General features: G+C 49.3%; 1 protein-coding gene across 2 annotated transcripts in view; it reads left to right on the top strand.

Annotated features, from left to right (window-relative positions):
- CYFIP1 (cytoplasmic FMR1 interacting protein 1) overlaps nucleotides 1-13595 on the top strand; it is a 93407-nt gene that overhangs the window by 40351 nt on the left and 39461 nt on the right. For both annotated transcript variants that reach the window (XM_054561935.1, XM_054561936.1), the window contains 4 exons: nucleotides 165-282; nucleotides 4886-5008; nucleotides 6769-6894; nucleotides 12237-12403. In XM_054561935.1, coding sequence (XP_054417910.1) covers nucleotides 165-282; nucleotides 4886-5008; nucleotides 6769-6894; nucleotides 12237-12403 — 534 coding nt within the window. The remainder of the gene's footprint in view (nucleotides 1-164; nucleotides 283-4885; nucleotides 5009-6768; nucleotides 6895-12236; nucleotides 12404-13595) is intronic.

Raw genomic sequence — 13595 nt, forward strand, 5'->3', positions numbered from 1 at the left:
CTGGGACCCGGGGCCTTGGGGCCAGGCCAGCTGCTTCCTCCCTGAGGCTCCGCCTCCTCGTCCCCCCTTCCTCCTGCGGGGACCTGGGGCTGTCTTGAGTGCATCCCGGCCAACGCGGCCCTGCGCAGGCGCCCCTCCCGGTGACACGCTTCCCTCGCCACCAGGTGGACGTGCACGTCTTCCGGCAGCAGCCCCCAGTACAACATCTGCGAGCAGATGATCCAGATCCGGGAGGACCACATGCGCTTCATCTCCGAGCTGGCGCGCTACAGCAACAGCGAGGTCAGAGCCCGCGCCCGGCAGGGGGCGCCGCGGTCACCTCTGCTCTCTGTCCCTAAGCGCTGACTTGCATCGCTCTCAGAGACAGAGATTAGTGCCAGATCTTCAGAGGCACCCATTACAACGGACGCGGCCGTGCAACGAACCTCATCTGCCTTTTTTTTTTTTTCCAGAAAAATGTAACAGGGACCCGAGAGAGAGGACTGAGGAGAGACTAGGAGTCAAGTAGCATTTCCTAGTCTAGTCCCACGTTTCCCACGGTTCCAAGCTGCTCGAAGGGGTGGAGAGGGAGGAAGTGCAGAGGCCGGATGCATGCCGGAGCCTGTGGGTTGGTGGGGGGACCTCCTGGGTGCCCAGACAGGGTCTGGTTATGTGCCCCTACCTGCCCAGTGTGGCTCCAAGCCTGTGGAGGGGGTACCGGCGGCGAGGAGGCGGGGTCTGGCCTGAAGGGGCCACGGGAATGTCACTTCTCACATTGCCGCAGGCAAAGCAATGAAGTTAGTGGTGTGGGCGCTGAGAATGGTCAGGAGGGACCCAGGGACTTGGGGAGCTGCATGCACAGGTCCGGTGTTTTTTCATTCCTCACCCAAGGATGTGTTTATTGATTAGAGAGAGAGAGACACCAATGTGGGAGAGAAACATCAGTTGGCTGCCTCCTTGTACACATCCCAAATGGGGATCAAACCTGCAACCTCAGCATGTGCCCTCACCAGGGATCGAACCCGCAACCTTTTGGTGCACAGGATGATGCTCCAACCAACTGAGCCACCCAGCCAGGGCACCATTTTGCAGTTTTAATTCCCACTGAAGGGGCTCCTCCAGCTACATCGGCCAAAGCATATTCCATCCGGCCAAGTTTACCAGGCGGGCTGGACGGAGTCACCAAAAAGCAGTAACCATGCTTGGCCATCTGGAGGGTGTTTGAGATTTATTTTGCAGTTAATGTTGTCCTTCAGTTTCTCCCTCTGGGGATGTTAAGTCATTGTTTGGCAAAGTCACCTGAAGTGCTTTGCTTTGTGTGCATTGAGTGATGCCTGTGGGACACTGGCCTGTCACTTCCTCAGCTGGAGCCGGTGCTGTGTGGGGACCAGCCCATGGGGTCCAGTTATGCCCGCAGGATGTACCTTGGCTACAACCTTCAGGGAGCTTTGGATAAACAAGGTTTATTCCTCATGGTCCTACAGGATGCATGGCACAGCAGGCGGTCACGTGGTGAGGACACAGGTGAAGGGAGGGGCCAGGTGGGAGGAGCTGGGCGTAAAGTTTTGCAGGTCCACTCTTTATCACTTTATCAATTTCAAACATAAGAGTCGGGATGACCCTATTTTGCTGTGTATAATGAGCACTTTTTTGCCCAAATTTTTGAGGGGAATATAAGGATGCGCATTATACGTGGGTATAATGATTATATATCACGGGTATAAATCTCATGTATAATGCGCACAAAATGTGGGTGCGTATTATATGCGGCAAAATACAGTGGTTGCCCTGGCCTGTGTGGGTCAGCGGACCAACCACCAGCCTGTGGACTGAAGGGCTGCCGGCCTGGTTCCCAGTCAGGGCGCATGCCTGGGTTGCAGGCCAGGTCCCCGGCTGTGGGGGCAAACAGGAGGCACCTGATTAATGTTTCTCTCCCTCTCGTTCTCCCTCCCCAGTCTTTAAAAATAAATAAATGGAGTATTTATTTAAAAAGAGTGGGGATTAGCATATGAGGGAAAAGCAGGAGCACTGAAGAAGTCCCTTAGGTCTGTCACGGGGATCAAACAGTATGTTACAAGGAAACTTGGAGCGTGGGGCGACCTGACTCCCCTAATTGAGTGGCCGCCATTTGTTTATTCAAGACAAGAGCCTTTGAAATGGTGTGTCCACAATCAGCACTTAATGTGAGGCACTCATACCTGGATCCTCTGTGCAGCCCAGGTGCCAGCTTATGACATAGCTCCGTTCATGGTTTTATTTTGCTTTTGAGTTTTAGGGCTCAGGTCCCCCCCCCCCCCCCCGCCAACCTCATTTTATGTCATAATGTATAAACTGTATGCGAGGCCAAAGGCAGCTCTATGAAAGGAGAATGTTCAAAGGAGCCTGGCTGCCCCCCTCCCCCCCCCCCCCCCCCGCCCCTTCCTTGTCTGGTGGGTCAGCATTCTTCAATCTAAGTTTTCATTATTTTATACAAGCAAATACATGCAATGCGCGCGTTTTCCTTGATTAGCTGAGCGGAAGCACACTGTGCACGTGCTTGTCTTAGCCCTGAACCAGTAGAAGTGGGGTCCTTGTGGTGTCGCGAGAGAAGCGCTTCGGGGACCGTGCACGGGAGGATGAGGTGCCGCGTAGGGCTTGAGGCAGGAGCGAACCCAAAGGGCTGGCCCGAGCTCATCCTGGTCCGCTGTGGAAGAAGTCCAGCCTGTTTTCATCAAGCGGGGAGGAGAGGCCAGGGTCCTTTCTGCGCCATTGGTTTAGTCCACGTCAAAGCTGAGTCAGTTCAGCCTTCGTTCCTGCCCGGCTGGCCAAGTCTCCGTTCCGGGCTGTGACTCAGTGGGCACTGTGTCACTGTACCCAGCCTGGCACCTAGCTCCCCCTCTGGGAGCCCATGCGGCGGCCGCCCCATCGGCTGCTAAGCCTGCGTGTCTGCTAGGGAGGGGGACGGTGAGAACAACGGGCCTGTTAGAGAGGGAGAAAGGGCCTGCCTTTGTTAAGCCCCGATTGTATTACCTCAGGCTTGGGAAGGACCAGGCGCTGTTTCAAACTAACCAGTTTCCCACTCCTTTGTGGGTTTGCGTTGGATCCTCCCCTTAACCAATCCATTGCCTCGATTTTCCAGCGTTGAGTGTCCCTTATCCAATCCGGTCCTTTCCCCAGGCCAGGCCCCGCCCCTTATGGGTGCCTCCTTCGCTCGTGCTGCGCACGCACATCTTGTAGTACAGGGACGACCCCTGGGCACCGCCTTGGCTTCTCCTAGGCAGGTGCCGAGCAGAAGAGTTTCCCCTTTATTGTCCTGTCCCTCCCTCCGTCCAGGATGCAGGGCAATGGTACAATGGCACAGGAGAATCGATTCTGTTGCTCAGGGGCCTAATTCCTGAGGGCGGAGGACAGCAGCAAGGTCTCCTGGAGACCTGGGGAGCTGCAGCTTCCCGGCAAAGCGGGCGCACTGCCTAACTCAGCTCCCTGGTTTGTTATATAGGGTTGGCCAAAGAGTCCGTTTAGCTTTTTTCTGTAAAAAAAGGGCACATTTTCATTTTCCCAAATAACTATTGATCAGGATATTTTGAGTTTGTCGGTTGTCTCCCGCTAATAAATAGCTTCTAGCGGGTAGAGGCCGGGGCGGCTGCTAAACTTCTTCCAAAGCATAAGAGACCTACAGCAAAGAGTTATTTGGCCAAAATGTCAGTAGTACCAAGGAACTTCGCAAACCGTTTTTGACATGTTCGATCAGTCACATACACAGCGCAAATCTTTTTTTGCGTTTCAGCTGTGTTTTTACCTTTTTAATTACTTTTTTTTAAAGATTTTCTTGCTTTTAGAGAGAAAAAGTAAGGGAAGGGAGGGAGAAAGAGAAGGAGAGAAACAGCAATGTGCAAGAAATATATTGATTGGTTGCCTCTTGCACCCCCAACTTGGTAACCTGGCCTGCAGCTCAGGCATGGGAATCAAACCTGCAACCTTTTGGTTCTCACACTGGTGCTCAGTCTACTGAGCCACACCAACCAGGACGTTTTATCTTTCTTGAAATAGTAAAGCAGAACATGACAAAAATGTTACGTGTTTTCCATCTTCAGTATTAAAATGGCTGCACAAAAATTCGCCAATTTTGGTGAGGGTTTTTTGTTTGTTTGTTTGTTTTTAGTGCATGCTAATAGAACCGCAGTCGCAATACAATGTAACAAAATCATTTCAAATGACTTTAAAGGCAACTAAGCACTAGTAGAGCCATCCTGCAGAAAAAACTACACAAACTTTTTGGCCAATCCAACATGTAATGTGTGATTCCCTTTTGTTCCCTTCCTTTATTAATATTTAGCTATCGATGCTGGCAGCGCCCTCTGCCACATCCCGTGCTCGATGCTTCCAAAGAAAGGCCAAAATTCACTCGATCGAGTTTGGGGCAGGGAAAGGGTTATTGGCGGAGAAGGCCTAGCTCTCAAATCCATGTTAAGAGAGGTCAGAAGTCCGCGTCTTCTGTAACGGGAAGGGGTTCGGAGGAAGTGCTGGGGGCTGGAGACAGCCCCGCCCCAGAAGGGCTTCCAGGAAAAGCAGAGCATTTCTCAACCCGCTTGGCTGCTGAGTCTTTTGTGCCTATTTCCCCACTTCTTCCCTGACAAAGGGGCTGCTCAGGCCCTCAGCAGAATCGCTAGTTAATTAGCATGTCTACAGCAAGCGCTGTGAGCCTGAGGCCTTGAGAGAGGACGCCTTTCCGTCTGTTCCGTCTTGGCTTGACCGGTGCTCTCTTGGGGCTCTGAGGTCATCAGCCTTCTGCTGCAGGGAAGACGCAGGTGCCCCATCACGTAACAGTTTTGGGACAGTACCTTTGGGGTTTGATGGGCAAGGGGGAAACACGGGGCTGGTTTTTCTGAACGCGGGATGCGGTCTCGATGCTCCTGTGGTGCTATAGGTTGTCACGGGTTCGGGCCGCCAGGAGGCTCAGAAGACCGACGCTGAGTACCGGAAGCTCTTCGACCTGGCCCTGCAGGGTCTGCAGCTGCTGTCCCAGTGGAGCGCCCACGTGATGGAAGTGGTAGGCACCCGGGCTGGGGGAGGGGACAGGGCAGGCCTGAGGACACCGTCTCCGCTCCCCCACCCCTGCAGTTGGTTACACATGTCTTTCTTTTCAAACTCATCAAGAAATTGACGAACTGGTACTTTTTCTGCATTAACTGTGGTCTTTGGCTCAAGAACCAATTGGCTTTTTATTTGGGGCCCTAGGTATGAGGTGAGGTATCAATTTAAATGGAAGACAATGCGACATACATTTCATTTGTGTGGGTTACAAAGAAAAATGGCTGCATCCGTTAAGACATAGTGAGGGAATTAAAATTGGACCATTATGATGATTTTAGGTTTCTTTAAAGAGAAGTTTCTTTGAAATGGCAGCCATCAGTTCCTTGTGTGTGGCATTTGTCAAACGGTTTCGGATGCCCCATAAAGATTTGCATACCTATAAGGCACGGGTGATTTGTTGTTGGTGTTTATTTTCATTAGACAAATTTTGTATTGAATGAGGACATGATCATTTGAAAGACAGATCCGTTTTTTAAATGCTGATGAGATGCCTAGAGTTTTAGATGTTCCAGACAAAATACCCTGGCCATTTTCCCTGATGTATCTCTCAAATCTCTGATATATTTCTTAAACCTGAACTCCCAAGGCCAGACTGGTTTTATGGAGATTGATTCTGTATGTGTGTGCGTGTGTGTATGTGCGCGCGCATGTGTGTAGCTTTCAGATGCAGCAAATAGTAGAAGGCTGACCTTTTAGTAGCTTTCGCTGTGGTCATGCCTGTCAGAATGTTAACAGCGAACGGCACCAGATGTTAGACTTCACTTGGGCAACCTCCGTTCTTGAGTTTGAATGAGAAAGAATTCAGGGCCAAGGAACTCAAATACAAGCGAAAGTTTATTTAGAAAGTCACAGAGCGGGGAGAAAAGTCACAGAGGCAAAGGAACGGCTCTTGGAGCTTAGAGAAAGGAAGGTAAAGAAAACGTGTCAGGGGAAAGGACGGAGAGAAGGCTGGGGTGAGAGAGAGCGCTCACCTGTGCCCGCTGGCGTGTGTGCGCTCAGGCCCCTCATCACTGGGGCCGTTGTCTGAAGAGTTTTTATCTGTTTTCTAAAAGCAGGGATTTTAGGGGAGGATGTCCATAGACCCTTCATCAGCTTTCCAGGTGTGTCCTTTCAGGCTCGTGGACTCCACTGATTGGTCGGTGCCAGGCCAGAGCGTCGTCAGCCACTGGGGCTGGCCCTGCCCTCAGACCCCGGGGGAGGGGGGGAATGGCGGGGCGGCGGGCGGGGGGGGGGGGACCCCGCCTGTCCTTGCTGCTTTGCTGGGCTTGGAGCTATAACACACTACTGAGGCCCAAATGTCGTCTCCAGCTTGACCAGAGCTCTGTCTCTGCACTCACAGGCCCGAGGCTTTGTTCCCGTGATTATTGGATGCGGGTTAGAACCTCGCTGCAAGGGCTTGCATGGGAGTCGCGTGAGGCTGTTCTCCAGCCCCGCTGCCCGTTCCCCCTCGCAGGGGGTCTGCCCATGACTAGCGACACGGCGTCTAAAGCTACATGGCCCGCGATGTGCAGGGGGAGGAAAGGACCCCCTGGGGGCCAGGTCCCACCTCACAGTTGACTTTGCCGGGCACCCGGGGCGTTCCGCCCTGGCGACCTTCCGCCCCCGGCCCATCGTTCCTACTCTGCTCCTGTCTGTGTAACTAACCGCCTCCCACGAGGCCCGCCGGTCGGCGTTTTGCACTCAGTCCGTGTGTCGCCTTCTTTCTGACCACACCAGTACTCGTGGAAGCTCGTGCACCCCACGGACAAGTACTCCAACAAAGACTGCCCCGACAACGCGGAGGAGTACGAACGTGCCACCCGCTACAACTACACCAGCGAGGAGAAGTTCGCCCTGGTGGAGGTGAGCGCGCTCTGCTCTCTCTCCCTTCCGTGACTCCGGCCTCCTGTCGTCTCCCCTGTGCAAAGCAGAGGCAAGGACCCGAATAAACTGCCTATTTTTTGTCATCGCTTCTGTGCGGGGGGCGGCCCTTTGCATCTGTAGGTCACAGTTGTCCAAACAGAATAAAATAGGCTGCAGGTTCCTGGTCTCTGTTGACAACTCCTCTGGGGCGGATCAGGGGCCTGTGAGCTGTGGCACAGGGGACAGGAGTAACCTCGGCAGCTGAGAGCTGAGTCCCCTGGCCCCTCTGCTCTCAGGCTGGGCCGTGGGCCCTTCATTTCACTGCCAGTTTCCTTTTATTCGTGGTTGTACTTTTCCTGCCCTTTTTAAGGAATCTTCTGCCCTGGCTGGTGTGGCTCAGTGGATTGAACGCTGGCCTGCGAACGGAAAGTCTGCAGGTTCGATTCCCAGTCAGGGCACAGGCCTGGGTTGTAGGCCAGGTCCCCAGTGTGCGGGCCTGCAAGAGAGGCCATGGATTGATTCGCTGTTTCTCTCCCTCTCTTTCTCTCGCCCTCTAAAAGTAAATAAGTGAATAAAACCTGTTAAAAAAGAAAGAACTTTTTGCATGCCCTAAAGTCATGAAGATTTTCTCTTACTTTGCCTTCTGGATGTTTTGTAATCATTCTGCCTTCACATGCAGAACTGAAATTCTCTGACCCCGCTCAACTTGCCGTCCTGGCTGTGGGTCCTGCGGCCCTGCCTGGCAGGGTGGGGTGCGGGGGTGCCTTGCTCACTGTCCTAGTGTGCGGGGCTGTGGATCCCTGTCCTATCCGCCCTCTGTCTCAGTTACTGTAGTTGCTTCTGGGTCTAGGAAAGCACCTCTTTCTGTCCGTAAGAATTCCTTGGATAGCCTTGCCCTTTATATTTTCACACAGATTTTAGAGTCACTTTTTCCATCCCATTGAAGCCATTGGAATTTTTAGTGAAGATACAAATAAACCTAGAGGTCATTTTAGGGAAAATTGGCCAATGTAGAATATTAACACTTTATGACAATGGCATATCCTTCCGCATGTTTAGAGTCTCTTTAATTTCTCTCTTTAAATCTGTGTAAAACTCTTGCACATCTTGTGTGAGCTTTATTTTGGGGTGTCTCGTATTAGATGGTATATTTACAGTGTTTTCTAAATATCGCTGGTGTTTAAAATCTGAATTATGTTTTGCATTTTGCCTTCTATCTGCCAACTTGCCTACACTCACTGATCAATTATAATAAATTACCCATAGATTCTTTTGGATTTTCTGCTCGTGTAATCATCTCATCTGGAAGTGATAGTTTGATTTCATCTCTCATCTTCCTATTATTATTATTTTTAAAATCACACTGTGTAGGATCCCTGCTTATTAAATGGAAGGCGGCCCCGGGCGGCCTTGTCTGGATTCTTGTCTCCGAGGGGAGGGTTTCATCCCATCACCGAATAGCATATTTGCCATGGGTTTCACTAGGCACCCTTCATCAGCACAAGGCAGTTGCCTCCTCTTCCTTGTTTGCTGAGAGATTTTATCCTGAATAGATATTGTATCAAACACGTTGCATCCATAGAGACTCTCACATGACTTGTTTTATTCCATTCATGGGATGAATTTACATTGATGGGATTTTTTTAAAAATCAGGTTGGATATTAAGCCAGCCTTGCATTCCTGGTATAAACTCAACTTGATCATGATATATAATCCTCCTTATACTGTATTTTACCACATATAATGCGCTTCTGTGTATAATGCCCACCCACAGTTGTGTGCGCATTATACACAGGATTATTATATCCATCATTATACCCATGGTATGAAATCATCCTACCCATGTATAATGCGCACCCTTATTTTTCCTTCAAAAACATGGGCAAAAAGTGAGCATTATGCACAGCAAAATATGGTATATAGCTGGATATACTTGCGTGCTATTTTGCTTAGGATTTTTGCATCAGAGTTAATGAATGAGAGGGGCTTTTAATATTACTCTTTCCTTTTAGTGTTTTACTTTACAACATGTAGATTTACAGAAAAGTTGCAAAAAGAAGGTGCCATGAATCCCCACTTGCCTTACATACATTTTCCTTTATTAGTCATCTTACAGTAGTTGTGTTACAGTTTAATAAACCAATATTGATCGGTTATTATTAACTAAAGTGCATACTTTATTCAGACTTCTCCTGTTTTTCCACGATACCATTCTGATCCAGGATTCATGTGTAGCTGGTAGAGTCCTTCGGCTCTTCTGAGCTGTGACAGCTTCTTAGGCTTCCCCTGGGTGGTATCCTCGATGGTTCGGAAGGACACGGATCAGTCGTTTTGTCAAATGATCCTCAGTTGGGCTTATCTGATTTTTTTTCATCATTAGATTGGGGTTACAGGTTTTGGGAAAGAGGACCAGAGAGCTGCAGTGCCCTTTTTTCAAAAAGATTTTATTTATTTACTTTTACAAAGACGAGAATAGAAGGAAAAAGAAAGGGAGAGAAACATCGCTGTGTGGCTGCCTCTTGAGCGCCCCCTACTGGGGAACCTGGCCTGCAGCCTAGGCATGTGCCTGAGTGGGAATCGAACTTGCGACCTTTTGGTTCACAGGCTGGTGCTCCGTGCACTCAGCCACACCAGCCAGGGCTGCAGGGCGCTTTTTATCATACTGTTAAAGGGACAGGCTGGAACAGGACTAGTCACTGTTGTGGGCTGTGATCCCTGGCTGAGGGAATGTCTGTCAGGTTTCTCTCCTGTGAGGTGACCTGCCCCTCACAGAGTGTACTTCTGGGGAAGGGGGCAGAGCGCTCAACCCCCACCTGCCGGGGGTGGTCCAGAGCGGCAGCACCATCCCACACGCTCGCCAGCAGCATGTGCAGCTCTTACTTTGTCCACGTCCTTCTGACCCTCATTGTTTTTCTGTCTTTTTTTTTTTTAAGATTTATATATTTACTTTTAGAGAGAGGGGAAAGGAGGAAGAAAGAGAGGGAGAGAAACATTGATATGAGAGGGAAACATCGACTGGGTGCCACTTGCAGGAGCCCTGACCAGGGACCACACCCGAAAGCCAGGCGTGTTCCCTGACTGGGAATCAAACTGGCGACTTTTCGCTTTGCGGGACAGTGCCCAACCCACTGAGCCACGCCGGTCAGGGCATTGTTTGTCTTTTTGATATTGGCCACCACCATCTCTTAAGTGGTATTGCATAGCAGTTTCGATTTGCATTTTCCTAACAACGAGTGATATTGAGCATATTTTTATGTGCTTATTAACAGTTTGTATATCTTCTTTAGAGAAATGTCTATTTCATATCCTTTATCATTTTTAATTGGATTGTCTGACTTTTTATTGAGTTCCTTGTACATTCTTTATACCAGTTCTTATCAGATGTATGATTTGCAATATTTTCTCCTGTAGGTTGTCTTTTTACTTTCTTAATGGGGTCTTTGGAAGCGTAAAATCTTTAATTTTGATAAAGTTTGGTTGTTTTGGTTTTTTCTTTAGTTTTTCCATTTTTTTTTTTTAATCTTTACCTGAAGATATATTTTTCTCTCGTTGATTTGAGAGAGAGAGAAACATAAATCCGTTGCCTCCCATGTGTCCTGACTGGGGCTCGAACCCACAACATCGGTATGTTCCCTGATTGGGAATCAAACCTGCAACCTATTGGTGTACAGGACGGCACTCCAACCACCTGAGCCACACCTGCCAGGGCTTGGTGTCATATCTTACGAATCCATTGCCCAACTCAAGTCACAAAGATTTACTCCTAAGAGTTTTATAGTTTTACTTCACATTTAAAAGTATGATTCATTTTGGGTAAATTTTTTTTGTGGTCTGAGGTGACAATTCTGTCAGGGGTCCCCAAGACCACCCTCAGGCTAGGTTCACTACCAGGACTCCCAGCACTAAGTAGCTGTTCTATCAAGGTTATAGCTGATCCCAGCAAGGGGACACAGATTTGAATCTCTGAAGGGAAGACACACACAGGGGAAGCGCAAGAGAAGCGAAGCTAACTTTCAGGGGTCCCCTCCCACGGGACGGGCGTGGGGTGTCCTTAATTCTCCCAAAAGTGGTGGTGGGTGGACAGCAGGTTCAGAATGTCCAGCCCTGCAGCTCCCCTGAGCTTCGGTGTCTGGGGCTTTGATTGGGTGTCACGTCCTCAGGTGGCGTGTTCACACCCTTGTTGAACATCCATTGGCTGCAAATGGAAGGGTTTATTTCTGGGCTCACAATTGACTTCCATTGATCTACACGTTCACCCTGGGCTAGTGCCCTCTCGGAATCACTTAGGTCTGTAACGGTGTGGTAACATCCTCTTTTATTCATAACACTCGTGACTCAGGCCTTGTCTGTTTCTTTTTTTGTGATCAGCCTCACTGGGCATGTGTCCATTATATGACTGATTTATCTGTAAAGCAGCTTTCTGTTAGGTGAGCACACTCCATATGTGTGTTTTCTGGTTCATTCACTTGTGCTTTTAGATTTTTATTTCCCTCTACTTTTGGGAGGTGTATTTAATTTTTCTTTTTATAAATTCTTAATTAATACTAGCCCTAGCTGGGTGGCTCAGTTGGTTGGAGCATCGTCCTGTGCGCCAAAAGGTTGCAGGTTCAATCCCTGGTCTGAGCACATAGGGGAGGCAACCAACCAATGCTTCTCACATCAATGTTTCTCCCCCCGTTCCTTTTCCTCTCTCTGTCTAAAATCAATAACCATATCCTCAGAAGATTTAAAAAAAGAGCTATGACAGCTTCTTAGGCTTCCCTTGGGTGTTGTCCTTGATGGTTTGGAGGGCATGGATCAGTTGTTCTGTCAAATGATCCTCAGTTGGGCTAATCTGAAATTTTTTTCATGATTAGACTAGGTTATTGGGAAGGAGGACCAGAGAGCTACAGTACCATTTTTTTAAAAAGATTTTATTAATTTACTTTTACAAAGATGGGAATAGAAGGGTTTAAATCCTTAGAAGATTTTTTAAAAATTGTGGTGAATATTAAAGTATGACTATTTTCAAGCGGCTTTTGTTTTCTTAATATATGTGTCTAAATCTCAAAATTGACCTTTCAGCAACCTCCTTCTACATCCCAGAAGTTCTAACGTATTTCCTTTTCCTTGAGATTGGGTGTGAAATTTGAATTCAGCCTGAATTTGAATTGGGGAATTTGCTTTTTCTAAAGTAGAAATTTCTCATCTATTGAAAGAAGCAATCCAGGTTCATCAGGCGGATCCGAACCAGCGGGCAGGTGGTGGGGGCGGGGAGCGGGGGTTGGCGGGGAGGCAGCCTCCTGGGCGCGGGGCGGGGCCCACCTCCCGACAGGCTCCACAGAACCGTGTGTCTTCGCAGGTGATCGCCATGATCAAGGGCTTGCAGGTGCTGATGGGCAGGATGGAGAGCGTGTTCAACCACGCCATCCGGCACACCGTCTACGCGGCGCTGCAGGACTTCGCCCAGGTCACGCTCCGCGAGCCGCTCCGGCAGGCCATCAAGAAGAAGAAGAACGTCATTCAAAGGTCAGCCTCTCCTCCCCGCCCCCCACGCGCGCTCTCTGTCCGAGACGGGAACATCAGTGTAGGTTTCCAGGGATCCGCATTTTCATAACTACCGGGTTGGCCAAAAAGTCCCTTTAGTGTTTTCTGTAAAATAAAAGACATTTTTTATGTTCACCAATAACTTGATGGATTTGGGTATTTTGAGTGTGTCGGCTGTCTTCCACGTGGTAGAACGTTGATTGTTCGCAATGAATGTCTCGATTTGATCGCTATCAACTTCAGCTGCTCCTCCGGACCGCGTAGCATCGTCCAGCAAGAAATCTCCAGCACGAAACTTCGCAAATCACTTTTAACACTTTTGATCCACACACTGCATTATATTTTTTTGTGGGTATTTCAATGACGTTTTTACCTTTCTTGACGTGATATCGCATAATGCCAAAACTGTTGCGTATTTTCTTCCATCTTTAATACTCCTATCAGAGCCCTCTTACGGAAAAAAGCAAACGACGTTTTTGGCTAACCAATATGTTCAGAACGTTTCATTACAACCTCCTTTTGGTGAATTCCATCTAAATGTAAGGCAGTGGGTCCAATTATTAATGTGAACAACCGACAGTAAATCAATTGCACAATGTCCACACAGGCTGGAGACCCAGGGGCAATGGCGTATCCATCTTGGGACGGGAGGTGGTGTCTTAGAATCTGTCCAATGGCTCTGCTCACCAGGCCTGTGGAGACCCGCAACGCAGTGTCCAATCGCCCATCTCAGTGTGTCGCTTTCAGTGTTTTTACTTCTGTCCCCTTTGGCGTGTCCTACCGATCGGTCAGAAACTATGGGATGTTGCTGAGAGCCTGTGGCTGTCCTGAGCTAGTCTTCCCACGGTCAGCCTTTCGGATACAATTGTCTTTTAGTGACATCTTTGTCCAGTGAAGCTCGTGGGGCTCGCAAGTGCACCGATTTCATTGTGTTGCTTCATAGTTGGAGTACACAGTCCCCCGGCATGGTGTGGGGTTTAACGTTAGTAAAGCGCTCGTGCGTGCCGTAATGGAATACTCACAACATAGGGATGCGCAGGATGGTCTCAGTAACCCAGGTGTCACCTGGCGCCCTCCCTGCAAGGTGATCAGGATGGGCGCGGGGGTGCGTCTGCTGTGAGTGTAGCGCCCAGAACGTATCTGCACGGTGGAGGCCTGGGGGGGCAGGGCACAG

The sequence above is a fragment of the Pteronotus mesoamericanus genome, unplaced genomic scaffold, assembly GCF_021234165.1.
Source record: "Pteronotus mesoamericanus isolate MK-2021 breed Mesoamerican mustached bat unplaced genomic scaffold, CSHL_Meso_final scaffold_582, whole genome shotgun sequence".
In the NCBI taxonomy this organism is placed as follows: Eukaryota; Metazoa; Chordata; class Mammalia; order Chiroptera; family Mormoopidae; genus Pteronotus; species Pteronotus mesoamericanus.